Source organism: Carcharodon carcharias, chromosome 3 (assembly GCF_017639515.1).
Source record: "Carcharodon carcharias isolate sCarCar2 chromosome 3, sCarCar2.pri, whole genome shotgun sequence".
In the NCBI taxonomy this organism is placed as follows: domain Eukaryota; kingdom Metazoa; phylum Chordata; class Chondrichthyes; order Lamniformes; family Lamnidae; genus Carcharodon; species Carcharodon carcharias.
Genome location: NC_054469.1, coordinates 2,852,752 through 2,872,450, shown reverse-complemented (window position 1 = coordinate 2,872,450; position 19,699 = coordinate 2,852,752). Strand labels below are relative to the sequence as shown.

The following is a 19,699-nucleotide window of genomic DNA, read 5'->3' as shown; positions in this document are numbered from 1 at the left end:
CATGGTTCCCTGGGCTTGTTACTCCTTCCTCACCCTAGAGGGAACATGTTGAGCTTGTACCCTCCCCCATTTCCTTTTTGAACACCCCACACTGCTCCTCTGTAGACTTCTCCACAAGTAACTGTTCCCAGTCTACATTGATCAGATCCTGCCTTATTTCAAAGAAATCTGCTCTCCCCAATCCAAAACATTTTTATAACTTGTCTATTTCTTTGTGCATAACAAACTTAAACTGTACCATGTTGTGGTCACTATCACTAAAATACTCCCCCACCATTTCAGCCACCTACCCAGCTTCATTCCCCAGAATTAGATCCAGCAATGCATTGTCCCTTGTTGGACCCTCTACATAGTGACCTAAAAAGTTCTCCTGTACAAATTAAGAAACCCACTTCATCTAAGCCCTTAACATGATGTCTATCCCAATTCATGTTGGGAAATTTGAAATCACAATATATAATTAGCTTATTTTCACACCACCACAAATCATGTACATATTTACTCCTCAATTTCTCACTCCAGAACTTGCTGTACCACTAGCCAAGCTGTCCTAGTACAGCTACAACACCAACATCTACCTGGCTATGTGGAAAATTGCCTACATATGTCCTGTACACAGTGCAACAAATCCAACCCAGCCTCCTCTTAACCATCACTAAGGTGATGAAGGGATCATAAACTGTGGCACTTGCTTAGCAATAACCTGCTCACTGATGCCCTGTTTGGCCTGCACCACTTGACACATGACCTCAAAACATTGGTTCAAACATGGACAAAAAGAGCTGAACTCCCAAGGAGAGTCCAAAGGTGATTGCCTTTGACATGTTTGACAGTGCGTCATCATGCAGCCTGAACAGAACTTCAATCAATGGGAATCAGAGAAACTGCTGGTTGAAGCCATACCTAACACAATGAAGAGGCTTGTGATTGATGGAGGACAGTCATTTCAGCTCAAATCATTGCAGGAGTTCCTCTGGTAATGTCCTTGGCCCAACCATCTTCAGTTGCTTCAATGACTGTCCTTCCACCATAAAAGGTATGAAGTGGAATTGTTTGCTGATAATTGCACAATGTTCAGCACCATTCATATTGAAGCAGTCCATGTCCAAATGCAGCAAGACCTGGACAATGTCCAGGCTGGGTTGACAACCAATATAAACACACCATACAAGTGTCAGGCAATGACCATCTCCAACAAGAGAATCCAACCATCACCCCCTGACATTCAATGGCATCATCATCACTGAACTCCACCATCAACATCCTGGGGGTTATCATTGACCAGGAATGGAACATTACCAGCCGTATAAATACTCTGGCTACAAAAGATAGGAGGCTAGGAATCCTGCAGCAAGTAACTCTACTCCTGACTCCCAAAGCTTGTCCACAAGGAACAAATCAGGAGTGTGATGAATTCTCTCCACTGCCTGGATGAGTGCAGCTCCCATAACACAAGCTTGACACCATCAGGATAAAACAGCCCACTTGATTGGCACCACAACCATGCACTCGCTCCACCACAGGCTCCGTAGCAGCAGTGTGTACCATCTACAAGATCCACTGCAGAAATTCAACAAGGTCCACTGATAGCAACTTCAAACCAACAACCACTACCATCCAGAAGAGAAGGTCAGAAAGTAAATGGGAACAAACATCTGGAAGTTCTCCTCCAAGTCACTCACCATCTCGACTTGGAAATACATGACAGTTCTTTTAGTTGCTGTGTCAAAATCTGGGAACTCCCTAACAGCACTGTGGGTGTACTACACCAAATGGACTGCAGCAGTACATGAACACCTTCAAGGGCAATTAGGGATGGGCTATAAATACCAGTCCAGCCAAAGCCCACATCCTTTGAATGAAAACATTTTCACTCACAGCATGAAGCAAAGATCAGAGAACTCCCTGAATCCAGGTCAGATAAAGAGTCCAGGTGGTTAAAAACATATGACAGAATTAATGCAGTTTGGTCCCTTCAGCTTATATGCAAAGAAAAATATTACTGCCACAAAGGGAGCACAGGGGTTGACAATAATCCATGATGGTGGGAACATATCATGAGGAGAGATTGAGGAGACTGGAGCTGTTCTGCAAGAGTTCTAAAAAGTGATCTCAGTGAAACCACAATACTACACTGACAGGCTAGATGTGGATCAGATCACAAACGAAGTGCTGGAAAATCTCAGCTCAGGCTGCAGAGGAAAGAAACAGTTAACATCCTGCTTCATATTTCCAGCAGCCAGTGCTTCATTTTTATTTTACACAGCTTGGAGATTTCCCACTGGCTGGTGAGTCTGTCCCCTTGGCAGGAGTCTGAGAATAAAGGGCAGGTTACTGAAGACCAGGATGGAGGAGATGTTCTCTACCCCAGAGAACTGTGGAAGATCAGGTGATTGAGAATGTCAAAACCCACAATCTATAGACTTTGGGATATGTCATCAAGGCACATGAGGAAGAGCATGTCAGGGGTATTGGGGTAATTGAGCCATGGTTTAATTGAAAGGCAGAGGAGCCTGAATGGGCCAAGAGGCATTCCCCTGTCCATCCAGGGATGGATGGAAAAACAAAATGTACCCAAAAGCAGAAAGTCACTGAATTGACTAAACACACAAACCAGAAGATGGTACGTAGAGAGTTTATTCCCAAAGAACTACAGTTCCATTGAGCTACACTCAGTGCCCAGCCTGTCAGTCACATCCATTTTCCACACAGCAACAGTCCCAACCAACAGGGTCACAGAGAGCAGCGCTACCCCAACAGCTAATCCAGGAACAACATGGGAGGGGGAATCCACAGCAGCATCTGAGGAGAGAGAGAGAGAGAGAGAGAGAGAGAGAGAGAGAGAGAAAGCCAGGGTTAGAGGGTCACCAGTTACGCCATCACTACACACAGGAAGAGATTCCTCCTTTACCTTTCTCTTCCTGTTCCATCCCAACAGCCAATCTCTCCTCATCTCCCAGAAAAATGATGGAGCCCTCAGCAGTCACCAAGGCTCCAGACTGATCATCAGCACTTCTTCGTCTCTCTGGGGGAAGAGAAGGAGAAAGGTTCAAGCTTCTGAAGCCACAACATTTAATCCAATGGACAATATACCTGCAGACACTGGGTACCAGACAGGGATGGGAAATCAGCCAGTGCTCAAATATTGTTTCTCTGCATATTCTGGAGGAATGACTCACTTGAACTGAACAACATTTCCTGTTACTGCCACTGCAATAAATAACTGCTCCCCTGGTGAAATCCAATTTCACCATCTGCTTTACCCAAATATTCCACAGGACATGGGATATCCATTCCCCTTCCAGCAGGATTTCCCACTAATGAAGCTGACAATTGGACACTGGGTCAGTGTTCCCAATGCCAAAGATGGGATCTCTTACCAACCAGGAGATTGGGAGTGGAGTGTACCTGAAGCAACAGCAAGCTCAGTTAGGCTGCTTCACTATCCACATTAGGAACAAGGAACCAAAGTACTGCTCAGGCTTCCTGATAACTAACTTCCTGCTGGAACATGTACTCACACCCAACACCCCACAATTATCCCAATGTCAAACTGCACCAAATGGAACTGGGGGGACTTCCCACAACAATTCAGAGTCTCCAGATTCACCACACGATTCCTGGGAGCAACTGGAGCCCTTGTTGAGGGAAGCCAGTGTCCAGATGGGACCCCCACCCCCTCACCATCAGGCTTCAGTTTCTAGTCCGATCCCAGGTACTTACTGGGGCTGCAGGGAGCTGTGCAGTTCTCTCGGATGGAAGGGTGACACACCTCAGCCCTGCAGTGGAAGTAGACCTGCAAAGAGAGAGAGAGAGAGAGAGAGTGCAGCATGGTCAGTCCCACAGCTCCCAGTCAGGAGATTGATGCTTCTCCATTCACAGGGTGACTCTCAGCAACAGCCCGGGAACAAATTGAACCAAGGCCCCGACACACTAACACTGAAGGAAGCTCACCTCCCCGCTCAGAGGCCGGGCCCAAACTCGCTCCCAGAAAGTGAAAGTGCTCACTACAAAGCGATGGTGATGAGTTGGGAACCGCAAATGGGAAGCAGCGTCTACCGGGACCAGGCGGCTTTTGTAGTTGTCACCAGCAAAGGGACACCTGCGACAACAGACACAGACAGGGGGGGTTAGATAGGGAGGGGGCACGAGAGGCAGCTTTACACATCACACAACTAGAAGCCACTCATTGGCTATGTTGAAGGGAATGGAGAGCGAGGCATCTCAATGGCAAAGATCATTCACTCACTCACTCAGTCACTCACTAAATCCCCGCACTGGCCCATTTGCTCTTGTCTCATCCCCAATCTAGCCCAAGGTGCCTCACTCGCTCCTTTACCTGTTCACCAGGAGGTCCCAGCGGAGCCCCGAATACGGCTCGGGGCTGGGGGTCGCCCAGCAGTCATTGAGGACCAGCACCAGGGTCGGGTCGTTCCGCTTCAGGACACGAACCTCCACAAACACGGACTCCCGGAGCACACTGACGATCGGGTAGTCAGTGGCCACGTACCAGCTCCGGTAGGCAGCATCTGAAGAGACAGATAGATGACAGAGCGCCACTATGTGCACACACAGCCTCAAGTTGGACACTACTCGCCATCATTGAGCACTCGCTACCTCTCGCTATTCTCAGCTCCAGAAGCAGAATGCCGGCCTCAGTGACAGGCAGTGGCGGAGAAAGGGTGTAAACTCGGGGCTTCAGCTGCACTTCAGACTCCTGGCTTCCCGTGTAACTGCACTGGACATGGAGCCTGCAACAGAACGGACACGTATGTCTGCACAATTCAGCTCCTCCCCACCTCCAGCCTCTCAATGTGCTCCCATTCTCACCTGAAGGGACTGTCCCGGCTCACCGAGCCCAAAGCTGCATCCAAGATCTCAAACTCAGCCAACACATCCGTTTCATACACCACATTCACCCCGTCCAGCTGCAAGAGACACAAGACGACCATCAGTAGCCGACTCGCAGCCAATGATGGGGTTCCCAAGTCACAATACCTACCCGCTGAGTAGTGCCACACTCAGTGACTGCGAACTGAAAGAGCACAGTGTCTACAGACACCACGATCGGACTGCACTCAGCTCCGTGTCCATCCTTCAGATGCACCGTTGTCAGGTTTACAGGAGGCAGCGTTAAATCCTTGGAGATGGCGATCAGAACGCGCCCATCCTTGGTACAAGCTGCAAGAGAGGCAATGAAAGGCGCTTGGTTTCAGCACAGGGACGGTTAGACAGTGGGACAAACTCCATACAGCTCACAGCCATGTTCTGCTATCTGTTCTCTCATTCTCAATCAGCTGCTGAAGCGGTTAACTAGCAGCCACACAGCACTGCTCTGGCTGTGCTCCAGAGGCTGGCATCGCAATTGAAAGATCAGGCTCTCTGGGGACCTGGGATCCTTCACTCCGCCCTTTGCATCTTCCTGTCCTCCAGCCCGCCCAATTCTAGCCTCATCATCTCTTCTTCAGTTCCCTTTAGCAATCCTTCCTTCACTGGCCACACATTGAAAACCATTGTCTCCTTCAAAGCAACCCCTTCACCTGCTCAATACCTTAGGGAGGGGATTCCCTCTTCAATCATGTCAGTCGGTGCCAGCTCAATCTTGGCTCATTTAACCAGCTTTACAAATACGGATAATTGAAGCAGATTTAATCCTAGCAATCACAGAAACTAAAGCTTCAGGGGAGGAAAATACAGATTCTCCCAGTAAAGGCCGAGTCCATGTGGATTGCAGCTGCTCCTGGGTGTCCAGCTCTGGACTATGGACGGAGCGAGAATCCACCCACCTGGCAGATTATCCAGTGAATAGAAACAGGGCGGCACATCCCGGCTCCCAGCATCAAAACAGCAGCCCATCCGCACACACTCACTGCCTTCAATCCCCGCAAATCCACACTCTGTGCGCAATTTGGGAGACAGCCAACATTTCTGGGCGGAACACATTGTAATCAATAACAAGCCTAAAAGCCCTACTCCATCCATTGGAACAAGCGGCTCCTCCCAGACAAGTGAGGCTATGGAGCCGACTCCCCCCCTTTTGACCCCAGCGCTGTTGCAGCCACAGGAAATGAGTTTCCCAATCAGACTGACACAGAGTCCGCGGTCCACGGGCTCCTGAACATCAAGCCGCATTCCCACGGCTCACACAGACATGGGGCCTGTTTTGAATCAAGCACTAAAGGTGACCCTGGCTCGAGAGACAGCTCCACAAGTCACCCCACTGAAGGACACAGCACTCATCCAATTTACACACAAAGTCTCATGAATGAAAGAAATGTTGAAATGCCAATGATCATATTGTTGTTTGTGTGAGTTCCACACTGGGTATGTTGTGGGGCAGAGAGAGGCCTCTTCCATCCCATAGACACTGGGGAATATTGATTCAGCTCCAGGACAAACCTTCTCAGAGAGCACATCTACTGCATTGTCTGCTTGTGGTCTCAGGGAATCGGACACATCCCTCATCTAATCCTCTTCCATGTGGCTTTAACTCAGTTTCCCATGACTCCACCAGTCCACCCCAGGCTGACATTGGAACAAAAACAATTAAAGTCGATTTGGACCAGCATCCACAAGCTGTCACCCCATGGCCCGGTTTATTCCCAACTCCACCATCACCATCAAACCAGGGTACTAACCCTGGTCAATGATGTGTGCAGGAGGGCATGTCAGGAGCAGCACCAGGCAGTCCCTAAAAATGAGGTGTCAACCTGGTGAAGCTATAACACAGAACGACAAGTGTGTCAAACAGCATAATCAGCAAGTGATAGACAGAGCTATGCGTTCCCCTACCAAAGGATCAGATCTAACTCTGTACTCTTCCCACATCTAGTCATCAATAATTGTGGGAAATCGCAAGGTGTGAAGATGGATCTTATTATTTTAATATTTTTGGGAATATGGTGTATTCTGTAAAGCAGGCCGAGTGTTTGTGTATGTCCATGTGTGTGTGTGTGTGTGTGCGTGTGTGTATGTGTGTGTGTGCGTGTGTGTGTTTGTGTGTGTGTGTGTATGTGTATGTGTGTGTGTGAGTGTATATGTGTGTGTGTGTGTGGGTGTGTGTGTATTTCTGTGTGTGTGTGTGTGTGTGTGTGTATGTGTGTGTGTGTGTATGTGTGTTTGTGTGAGTGTGTGTGTGTGTGTGTGTGCGCGTCCATGGGAAATTGAACTCGGGGAAGATTAGTAAAGACAGCTGTTCTGTGTAACTGAGAGATGAAAGGTGAAGGGGTTAGATGCATAACTTTGTAATGAGAGGCTTTGGAGAAGTTGTGGTGACAATTTAATAAGTTGGGTTTAATGATGTGCATTAGGTGCTTGGTAAGGACTGGATTTCAGCTGTTAAATTTCAAAAGGAATTTCAGGGACATGAGTAACTCCAAGGGAACAGACTCATTCAAGGGTTTATGGTGCATGTCAATTGAAGCAAGAACTTGAATATTGGTGCAGAAGGGACATGTCACAAAATCACAGAATCACACAGTGCAGAAGAGGCCCTTCAACCTATCGAGTCTGCACCGACACGTGAGAAACACCTGACCTACCTACTTAATCCCATTTACCAACACTTGGCCCGTAGCCCATAATGTTATGACATGCCAAATGCTTTTCCAGGTACTTTTTAAAGGATGTGAGACAACTCGCCTCCACCACCCTCCCAGGCAGCGCATTCCAGACCATCACCAGCATCTGGGTAAAACGTTTTTCCTCACATCCCCCCTAAACCTCCTGCCCCTCACCTTGAACTTATGTCCCCTTGTGACTGACCCTTCAACTAAGGGGAACAGCTGCTCCCTATCCACCCTGTCCACATTCGCTGTTCTCCAGCCCTCTGGACCCTCTCCGGTGGACAGAGAGGAACTAAAAATTTGGGGCAGAGCCCCTGTGATCTCCTCCCTTGCCTCCCTCAGCAGTCTGGGAGACAAATCATCCAGACCTGGAGATTTGTCCACTTTTAAGCCTGTCAACACATCCAATACCTTGTCACTCTCTATATCAATTTGCTTAAGAACCTCGCATTCTCTCTCCCCGAGTTCGATACCTTCATCCTCATTCTCTTGGGTGAAGATGGATGTGAAGTATTCATTCAACACTCTAACGACGTCCTCTGGCTCCACCCATAGATTGCCCGCTTGGTCCCTAAAGCGCCCTACCCTTTCCTTGGTTATCCTCTTCCCATTGATATACTTATAGAATATTTTGGGATTTTCCCTACTTTTACCAGCCAGAGCTTTTTCATATCCCCTCTTTGCCTTCATAATTGCTTTCTTAAGCTCCACCCTGCACTGTCTGCACTCCACTAATGCCTCTGCTGATATGTTCCATTGTACCTGCTAAAAGCTTTCCTTTTCCTTCTCATCTTATCCTGAATATCGCTGGTCATCCATGGGTCTCTAGGCCTGTTACTCCTCCCTATCACCCTAGAGGGAACATGTTGAGCCTGTACCCTCCCCTTTTCCTTTTTGAATGCATCCAACTGCTCCTCTGTAGATTTCCCCACAAGTAGCTGTTCCCAGTCTACCTTGGCAGATCCCACCTTATTATATTAAAATCCGCTCTCTCCCAATCCAAAACATCTTTTACAACTTGTCTATTTCTTTGTCCACAACAAACTTAAACTGTACCATGTTGTGGTCGCTATCACCAAAATGCTCCCCCACCACCACCTCAGCCACCTTCCGGCTTCATTTCCCAGAATGAGGTCCAGCACTGCACTTTCCCTTGTTGGACACTTTAGACATTGACCTAAAAGTTTTTCAGGTATACATTTCAAGAAATCCACTCCATCCAAGCCCTTAACACTATGTCTATCCCAATTAATTTTGGGACATTTGAAATCACCTAATAAAATTACCCTATTGTTTTAACACACCTCCGCAAATTGTGCACATATTTGCTCCTCAATTTCCTGCTGACTTTCTGGGGGGACTGTAATAAACACCTAACAGTGTTTTATTCCTAAACTCTACCCACAAAGCTTCATTGGATGCCCCCTCCAAGATATCATCCCTTCTTACTGCACTAAATGACTCCTCAACTAATAATACAATGCCTCCTCCTCTTTTACCCCCTCCCCTGTCTCACCTGAAGACTTTATATCCCGGAATGTTGAGCTGCCGATCCTGCCCCTCCCTCAACCACGTCTCAGTGATGACTACTATATCACAATTCCACATATCAATCCTCATCCTTAACTCATCCATTTTACCTGTAATACTCCTGGCATTAAAGTAGAGGCCATCCAGCCGTGCCTTATTCCCTTGAAGCTTATTGCAGCTGTACTCCCTCTGACTTGATTGTTTTACTATATTACGATGTGTCCATATTCTGCTAACATTTTGTGTCCCCTCCACCTGCCGAATTAGTTTAAAATCCTCCCAACAGCACTAGCAAACCCGCCCACAATGATATTAGTCCCATGCCAGTTCAGATGTAAACCATCCTGCTTGTACTGCTCCCACCTTCCTCAGAAACGGTCCCACTGATCCAGGAATCTAAAACCCTCTCTCCTGCACCAACTCTTAAGCACATGTTCATCTGTGCTATTCTCCTATTTCTGAGCTCGCTAGCATGTGGCACTGGGACTAATCCAGAGATTACAACACGAGAGGTCTTGCTTTTTATTCTACCAACTAACTCCCTGAATTCTTGATGCAAGACCTCATCCCTCTTTCTACCTATGTCATTGGTACTAACATGTACCATGACCTCTGCCTTATCACCCTCCCCCTTCAGGATGCCCTGCAGCCGTTCAGTGACATTCCAGACCGTGGCACCAGGGAGGCAACATACCATCCTGGAGTCACGTTGACAGCCACAGTTGCGCCTATATTTTTCCCTGACCATAGAATCCCCTATTACTATTGCTCTTCCTCCCTTCCTCCCCTCCTGTACAGACAGGCTGCTTATGGTGCCAGAATCTTGGCTCTGTCTGCACTTCCCTGGAGGAACCAACGTCCTCATCAGCCTCCAAAATTGAATACTGATTTGTGAGCGGGACCCCAGGGGACTCCTGAACTACCTGCCTGTTTCTCCTGGACTGCCTGGTGGTCACCCATTCTATTCGTTCCTCAAGTCCCTTCATCTTCGGTGTGACCACCTCTCTAAATGTGTTATCCACGATGGTCTCAGACACACGGATGCTCCACAGTGACCCCACCGCTGAAACTCTGAAACCCGAGCTTCCTGAACTGCAGCTGGACAAACTTCCTGCACACGTTCTGGTCCTGGGTACTGGAAATGTTTGCGGTCTCCCACATGCAGCACGAGGAGCACACCACGGCTTTGAGCTCGCCTGCCATGACTTTGCCCTTTAAATTAAAACTTTTAAATCAATTACTCTCGGGCCCTTCTTTCCTGATCCTCATTCCCACAGAATATACAAACTAAACACCACAAAAAGCCTGGGAAACATGGAAACTAGCAGCAGGAGTAGGCCATTTGGCCCTTCGAGCCTGCTCCGCCATTCATTATGATCCTGGCTGATCATCCAACTCAATAGCCTGCTCTCGCTTTCTCCCCATATCCTATGATCCCTTTCACCCCAAGAGCTATATCTAACTCCTTCTTGAAAACATACAATGTTTTGGTCTCAACTACTTTCTGTGGTAGCGAATTCCACAGCCTCACCACTCTCTGGGTGAAGACATTTCTCTTCATCTCAGTCCGAAATCCTAAATGGTCTAACCCATATCCTCAGACTGTGACCCCTGGTTCTGGACTACCCCAACATCGGGAACATCCTTCCTGCATCTACCCTGTCTAGTCCTGTTAGAATTTTATAGGTTTCTATGAGATCCCCCCTCATTCTTCTGAACTCCAGTGAATATAATCCTAATTGACTCAATCTCTCCTCATATGTCAGTCCCACCATGCCAGGAATCACTCTGGTAAACCTTTGCTGCACTCTCTCTATAGCAAGCACATCCTTCCTCAGATAAGGAGACCAAAACTGCACACAATATTCCAAGTGTGATCTCACCAAGGCCCTGTACAATTGCAGCAAGACATCCCTGTTCCTGTACTCAAATCCTCTCGCTTTGAAGGCCAACATATCATTTGCCTTCTTTACCGCCTGCTGCACCTGCATGCTTACCTTCAGTGACTGGTGTACAAGGACACCCAGTTCTCGTTGCACATTCTCTTCTCTCAAGTTATAGCCTTTCAGATAATAAACTGCCTTCCTGTTTTTGCTACCAAAATGGATAACCTTACATTAATCCACATTGTACTGCATCTGCCATGCATTTGCCCACTCACTCAGCTTGTCCAAATCACACTGAAGCATCTCTGCAACCTCCTCACAGCTCACCCTCCCACCCAGCTTTGTGTCATCTGCAAATTTGGAAATATTACATTTAGTTCCCTCATTTAAATCATTAATATATATTGTAAATAGCTGGGGTCCCAGCACCAATCCCTGCAGTACCCCACTAGTCACTGCCTGCCATTCAGAAAAAGACCCGTTTATTCCTACTCCTTGTTTCCTGTCTGCCAACCAGTTTTCTATCCATCTCAATACACTAACCCCAATCCCATGCACTTTAATTTTACACGCCAATCTCTTATGTGGGATTTTGTCGAAAGCCTTCTGAAAGTCCAAATAAACCACCTCCACTGGCTCCCCCTCATCAACTCTACTGGTTACATCCTTGAAAAAGTCAAGTAGATTTGTCAAGCATGATTTCCCTTTCATAAATCCATGCTGACTCTGTCCGATTCTGCCACTGTTTTCCACGTGCTCAGCTATTAAATCTTTTATAATGGACTCTAGAATTTTCCCCACTACCAATGTCAGGCTGACTGGTCTATAATTCCCTGTTTTCTCTCTGCCTCCCTTTTTAAATAGTGGGGTTACATTAGCTACCCTCCAATCTGTAGGAACTGTTCCAGAGTCTATAGAATCTCGGAAAATGACCACCAATGCACCCAGTATTTCTAGGGCCACTTCCTTAAGTACTCTAGGATGTAGATTATCAGGTCCCAAGGATTTATCGGCCTCCATCCCATCAATTTCACCATTTCCCCACTAATAATGATTTCTTTCAGTTCCTCCCTCTCTCTAAACCCTGTGTTCCCCAACATTTCTGCTATGTTATTAGTGTCCCCCTTGGTCCTCCTTTTCTGAATTCTAAACTGCTCCCAATCCTCAGGTCTGCTGTTTTTTCTGGCAAATTTGTATGCCTCTTCCTTACATCTATTACTATCTCTAATTTCCCTTGTAAGCCATGGTTTGGCCGCCTTTCCTGTTTTACTTTTGTGCCAGACAGGAATAAACAATTATTGCAATTGACTCATGCGCTCTTTGAATGTTTGCCATTGCCTATCCACCGTCATCCCTTTAAGTAACGTTTCCCAATCCATCATAGCCAAACCGCGCCTCATACCATCATAGTTTCCTTTATTAAGATTCAGGACCCAAGTCTCAGAATCAACTACGTCACTCTCCATCTTGATGAAGAACTCTATCATATTATGGTCACTCATCCCCAAGGGACCTAGCACAACTAGATAGCCTATTATTCCTTTCTCATTACACAATACCCAGTATAGGATGGCCTGTTCTCTAATTGGTTCCGCAAAGTTCTGGTCCAGAAAACCATCCTGTATACACTCCAAGAATTCCTCCTCTATGGTATTGTTACTAATTTGATTTGCCCAATCTATATGCAGATTAAAGTCACCCTTAATTACAGATGTTCCTTTATTACATGCGTCTCTAATTTCCTGTTTAATGCCATTCCCAACACCACCACTACAGTTTGGGGGTCTATATACAACACCTAATAACGTTTTTTGCCCCTTAGTGTTTCTCAGCTCTACCCATACAGATTCCACATCATCGGAACTAATATCTTTCCTCACTGTTGCATTAATTTCCTCTTTAACCAGCAATGCAACTCCACCAACTTTTACTTTCTGTCTGTCCTTCCTAAATAGTGAACACCCCTGGATGTTCAGTTCCCATCCCTGGTCACCCTACAGCCATGTCTCCGTAATCCTTACTATATCATACCTGTTTACATCTATTTGCGCGGTTAATTCATCCACTTTACTGCGAATGCTCCTCGTGTTAAGGCACAAAGCCTTAAGGCTTGTCTTTTTAACATTACTTGTCCCATTCCCACTATTTTTCACTGAGGCCCTGTTTGATTCTTGCCCTTGATTTCTCTGCCTATCACTTTTCTTATTCCCCTTTCTGTCTTTTGTTCTTGTCTTTGATTACCCATCCTCTGACTCCTTGCATAGGTTCCCATCCCCCTGCCATTTTAGTTTCAACCCTCCCCAACCACTCTAGCAAATGTTCCCCCCAGGACATCAGTCCCAGTCCTGCCCAGGTGTAACCTGTCCAGTTTGTACTGGTCCAACCTCCCCCAGGACCAGTCCCAATGCCCCAGGAATCTGAAACCCTCCCCCTCACACCATCTCTTCAGCAACGTACTCATCCGATATATCCTGCAATTGCTACTCTGACTGGCACGTGGCACTGGTAGTAATCCTGAGATCACTACTTTTGAGGTCCTACTTTTCAACTTAATTCCTAACTCCCTATATTCTGCTTTCCAGACCTCATCCCTTTTTTTCACCCATGTCGTTTGTACCAATGTGTACCACGACTGCTGGCTGTTCACCCTCCCCCTTCAGAATGTCCTGTAGCCACTCTGAGACATCCTTGACCCTAGCGCCAGGGAGGCAACATACCATCCTGGAGTCTCGTTTGCGGCCACAGAAACGTCTGTCTATTCCCCTTACAATTGAATCCCCAATAACTATTGCATTCCCACACTTTTTACTCCTCCCCCGTGCAGCAGAGCCAACCACGGTGCAATGAATTTGGCTGTTGCTGATTTCCCCTGAGAGGCCATTCCCCCCAACAGTATCCAAAGCGGTATATCTGTTTTGTAGGGGAATAGCCACAGGAGATTCCTGCACTGCCTGCCTAGTCCTGTTACTCTACCTGGTGGTCACCCATTCCCTTCCTGCCTGTGGATTCTTAGCCTACGGTCTGACCACCTCTCTATACGTGCTATCCACGATACTCTCCGCCTTGTGGATGCTCCACAGTGTCCCCAGCTGCTCCAGCTCCGAAACCCAGGCTTCCAGGAGCTGCAGCCGGATACACTTCCTGCACACATGCCAGCCCCAAGCACTGGAAATGTGCCCGGCTTCCCGCATAGAGCAGGAGGAGCACACCACGGCTTTGAGCTCTCCTGCCATAACTTACAACTTTCAATTAAATTAAACTTTTTGGAAGATACTTAATATCAATTACTCTCGGGCCCTTCTTCCCTGCTCCTCATTGTTACAGAATCTAGCCACTACAAACGATGAACCACAAAATAACACCTTAAAAACTATAAGCAATAAAAGTAGTAAATGTTTACCTGGCCATACTCATGGTACTCAAAGGATCACCTTGTTCCCTCCTCACCAAACTCCCTCAGTCACCCCTGCTCTCCCAGGTCCTCTTCAACTCCTGATTCCTCTCACACACCTCTTCTGCTCCCAACTCCTCTCATGCTCCTGTTCTACTCCAGATTCATCCCAGCTACTCTCATGGTCCACTTTAACTCCCAACTCCTCTCGTGCTCCTCTTCAGCTCCCGACTCCTCTTGCGCTTCTCTTCAACGTCTGACTCTTCTCGTGCTCCATTTCAACTCCTGGCTCCTCTCATGCTCCTTTTCAACTCCCGACTCCTCTAGGTGCTGCTGACTGTCTGTCCCAGAGTGCTCCTCTCTCTGCCTCCTCTTGGTGCTGCTGACTGCTTGTCCCAGGGTCCTCCTCTCACTCTCTCCTCTAGCCTCTAGACCTTAAACTATAAGTAATGAAAGTAGTAAATAATTACCCGACCTTACCCATTAATTACCAGTCATTCCTTTTCCTTTTAGCCTCTACCGCTGCAGCAGGACAAAGCCTATGCTCTGAAGATTTAAGAAGCAAGGAAAAAATGCAAGGAGCACCTCTTCCCCTCTGCACCGAATTCCCACTGTGCACCAATTGTCAATACCCACACTCACTCTAGCTGTGTCTCACTCAGGATGAGCTCTCTCCCCTGTTCATGTGCAAGCCTTCTGCTAGGAGACCAGAGCATATCTGCTTCACCCCACAGCTTTTCACCCCTAGCCATCAACTCCCACACTGGTGTGGAATTGTTATTGGACTGATCCAGAATCAGGAATTCAAAGCCCACCCCAACTGTTCAATAGCTCAAATTCTTACAGCAAGAATGAGTCAGAGATTTGGAAATTGCTGGCTGCCTTATTCTAATCACTCTAGTTCATCTCCTTTGTTATGAAGGCTATAGAGACTTGTAAAAGAATGGAATCCCCATGATGCCAATGGAAAGGAGACCAACGGACATGAGCTTGTGAGAAAAGAACTACCATCAGCATAAACAAACATTTAAGTAACAACAAACAAAGGAAGTTAGAAATAAAGGCAAAATTCACTTAAAATATTGAATATAAAGATACACCTCATGTAGTAACAAGCACTCACTATATCCACACAAATATGGCAAAACGTGTAATCTCAGTCTTTCCAACTCTGCCTCTGTTATGTAGGATCTCACTTCCCGCTCAATCACTCTGGCCCTTGAGTCCCATTCATCAGCAGCTGTAGCCACCCACATTTCCCAGAGGGTGCGGAGTACATCTACAATCCCTTTCACTCAGATCACAGCAGTTCTGTTGGTGCAGCTATTGTGAGGGACTGAGATCTCACACTGTATACATTTTTTTAAAATATAGAGATATGCTCATTGCTAGCTCTAAACATTTCAAGCTGGACAAATATCTAAAATGGCTGAATTGATGTCTGTCTGTGACCCAGAACAAAAACTCACACATCATTATCCCTGAGCAGGCACTTATAACCCCCTGTGGGCTTTGTAGACCAAATTCAAAGAGAGATGTGCAAAGGCCATCTGTATTTCACAGTCCAATAGGAGTCTGCTTTTCTGCAAAGACAAAGGGCCCCACAACCTTCCTTTCAATTCTTAATAGTTGAGGCATTTATCAATCTCTGGGAGCCAGGTGAGGACACATGTGTTTTGTCAATGACAGTGAGGAAAGGTGTGAGTCACATAACATGGGCCTCTGGCTTGTATTTCCAGTACAATTGCCTTGCTGAACTGCAAACTCTCAGTCTGCTGTTTTCCCATCTGACTAGCTTTCTCACAGACAAGGACCTCTAGTCCAGGATGGACACCTGGGCCCCATCTACACTGCTTCTGCTGGAAATTCTATACCATTGCGTTCAATACTGATTCATCTCTGCATGTTTATCTTATCATGTGAAGTCAACACCACTGGAAAAGTGAATTATACAGCATCAGTTCTCAAACCAACAACTTCTATGATGGACTAGCTCAGTGGACTTTGATTCTGGATTTTGGAAACCCTCATGACTCAATATCTTTTTTTTCCTGTGGTCTCTATACTGTAAATCCTTCAATTCTAGATCCTTCTCTTTAGTGTCTGAGTGTGGAGGCATGTTGTGACCATCTCCCCCAATGTTCCAGTGTGTGCAATTACATTAACCCTTGGAATTCATCCTGTGTTTGCTGTGACGTTAATCATACTTGGTCTGTCCTCTACCTTCTGTGCCACAGAAATATGGACCTCTTACCTTCTTTCTAAAAAGACACAACCACCCAACAACTAGTCAAAACTACCCAAAAACCAATGCACTGGATTTGGACATGCCAAATGTAAACCTATCCTGTCAATCCCACAAAATCAGAGCAACTTTTCCCTTTTGAGCATCTACCTTGCACAAGTAGTGCAAACAAATCCAGAGCTCCCTGAATGGTGAGAAAGGAAGATGAAGTAGAAAGAGTGCGTATGTCATGTGTAAAGTGAGGAATATTTATAAAAACCAGGATACTGTCCAGATCTTGCTGAAGCAGTCCATGTCCAAATACAGCAAGACCTGGACAATATCCAGGCTTGAGCTGACAAGTAGCAATTAACATTCGCACCACACAAATGCCTGGCAATGACCATCTCCAACAACAGAGAATCTATACATTGCCCTTTGATCGTCAATAGCATTACCATCACTGAATCCCCCACCATCAACATCCTGGGGGTCACCTTGACCAGAAACTGAACTGGACTAGCCATATAAATACTGTGGCTACAAGAGCAGGTCAGAGGGTGAGAAGAGTGACTCAACTTCGGACTCCCCAAAGCCTGTCCACCATCTACAAGGCACAAGTCAGGAGTGTGATGGAATACTCCCCACTTGCCTGGATGAGTGCAGCTCCCACAACACTCAAGAAATTCAACACCATCCATGTCAAAGCAGCCCACGTGATTGGCCCTGAGAATGCATCAGTATAATTATAATATTCATTTTCATATGCACTATTATCATCCCAGCTGATGTTACTACCGGACAAACCAGATTCCAGGGTGGAACCCGGCTTGATAGACCCTCAAGTTTATGTTTTCTTTAGAAACATGGAGAGCAGCTACTGCACAGTGTGATAGAAGTCAGCTGATGAACTTTTAAAACAAGAGCAAAACATTTATTAAACAAGAAAAGATGAACTACATTAAAATAGCCCTTCATACACAACTGTGCTTTTACAGACATATAGAGATTCATAAGTATAACACAAGTTACAAAAGCTATCTTATACTCCCACGTTCACTGTAAGTACACAGTCCATGTAAACCAGTAGTTGACCTGTGGTCAGACACACCACACTCTGAAACCAAGTGACAGTTGCCACTTCAAACAGATGCAATGGATTGCTCATCAACACCCCCCAAGTGTTTGTAACAACATGATGCAACCAGTCTCACTGAACTCCATCTTTCACACAAGGGTTTCCAATCTCCATTCTTGAAGAACCCGCTTTGGAGTCTTCTCCAAAATGATGCTTTCTCTTAGACTCCTTCCTCAAGGGTCCACATCCAAGGTTTGGAACTCTCCTTCTGATGTTCCTCTCCCCTGGATCATCACGTGCATTCAAGCTTCACCTTCCACGCACCCTCTCTCTCAGATACTCTGCCATGCCAACAGAACACTACGGCATCACATGTTCAGAGTTATCACCAACCTTTGCCTGTCTCCTCTAATCTCCTGGCTTCTCAGAAGCCTGTTTAACTTTAACTCTGCATCCTGTCGCTTTGTCCCTTTAAGCTTGGAGCCTTTCTTTCCTCCTCACTCTTAACTTCACTTAATATGACCTTTTCCAGATTCCTGTTCTTCCTTTGACTAGAAGTTCTTCTTGGGGCCTAACTCCTGTTCGGCTCCTTGATTTTGGCCTCTTCTTCAGTTTCGGGCTTGTATCTGTTCCCTTCCTATGCTGCTTCTCCTGGCAACTTCTTTCAACTCAACTGAAATTACTTTTTTGATTTTCTCTGTCTCTGTGTCCCACTCTCTAGACTGTTGTTGCTAGGCAACAGCACAATTGTTTCTACCTTGTGTTTGTTTTAACTTCCCTTCAACAGTCATAAAACCACATTAAAATGCAAGCATCTTTTAAGGTCAAACCAAAACTCAAGTTCCCCCTTTCCAAACACACAAATACTTATACAGAAGTTGAAGTTAAACTTAAAGCTACAACTCATACCTAACATCCACCAATACAAATGTAACTAACTTCAACTATCTCGAGTTGTGACACCATCCCCCTTGAATGAGAGAAAGATCCACAACAATGAAGGTTTCTTTACAATGGCCTTACATCTGCCTCACACAAACATAACACCATAAACTTTTACAACAATTCATTACAGTTTATACAGATAAACCTTTCACCTTATTTCACAACTATACATCTTCTATTATATGATTATGAGGATTTAAGCAAAACAAAGTCATTCAATGTAACAAGGCCAGCAGAATTTGTACTTCATGGCATTATCATAACTCATCCCTTGTGTTTCTATTTACTCTTATTCCCAGTCTTTAACTCAGCAAAGAATGTTTCATTTAAGTCCACAGCTCAATCATGCTTTTCCAAAGCTGTAGGCGTAATTCCATCCTCAAGCACATTTTCCAAAATCAGATGTGATAAAAGCAAAATACTGCGGGTGTTGGAAATCTGAAACAAAAACAGATAACGCTGGAAAAACTCAGCAGGTCAGACGGCAGCTGTGGAGAGAGAAAAACAAAGTTAATGAAACAATACCTCAGTTTCTCTCTCCACAGATGCTGTTGGAGCTGCTGAGATGTTCCAGCATTTTCTGTTTTTGTTTCGAATGTGGTAAATTCTCATTTTGGTTTAGCAGAGGCAACATGACCTTTTTGTGCATTAATATCTCACCTCTTCTCTTATCAAAATCTCTTTTTGCCGTTTCAAGGGTGTTCAGATACTTCTTATGTTCACATAAAAGCATTTCATGCTCCTGCTTGGTTTGATCTTTGAGCTGTTTATGATCTTGTTGTTTCTCCCAATCCCATTTCGAACAGGCCTTTTCCACTTCTCTTTGAGCTGTGTCAATTATTTCCTCCCTTTGGGGTTTCATAGTTCACTCTAAACCTTGATCTCTTTTACATAATCCAACAAACATGCCCCTCCTCTACAGCTTTTGGATGGTCTTTTGCAATCTGTCCACTTGCCTGGATTCCAATTGCTGTATTTTGTATATTAGCGCTGGCAAGCACCTGTCAATCAGTGTCTCTGGCCACAGGCCTGCAAGGGTCATTTTGCACTTGCGATCCCTTTTTGTTCACAATGCTTGAT

The 19,699-nt window shown here is 45.9% G+C and overlaps 1 protein-coding gene across 1 annotated transcript; it reads right to left on the bottom strand.

Annotated features, from left to right (window-relative positions):
• Positions 1-2,619: 2,619 nt before the first annotated feature.
• Positions 2,620-5,925, bottom strand: LOC121275748 (zona pellucida sperm-binding protein 4-like). The gene is made up of 9 exons (XM_041183342.1): positions 5,787-5,925; positions 5,003-5,181; positions 4,831-4,928; positions 4,618-4,751; positions 4,340-4,529; positions 3,955-4,102; positions 3,724-3,796; positions 2,912-3,025; positions 2,620-2,802 (listed from the first exon to the last, which is right to left on the bottom strand). The coding sequence occupies exons 1-9, from the start codon at positions 5,854-5,856 to the stop codon at positions 2,651-2,653; spliced, it is 1,158 nt and encodes a 385-aa protein (XP_041039276.1). The 5' UTR covers positions 5,857-5,925; the 3' UTR covers positions 2,620-2,650.
• Between the last annotated feature and the right edge of the window lie 13,774 nt (positions 5,926-19,699).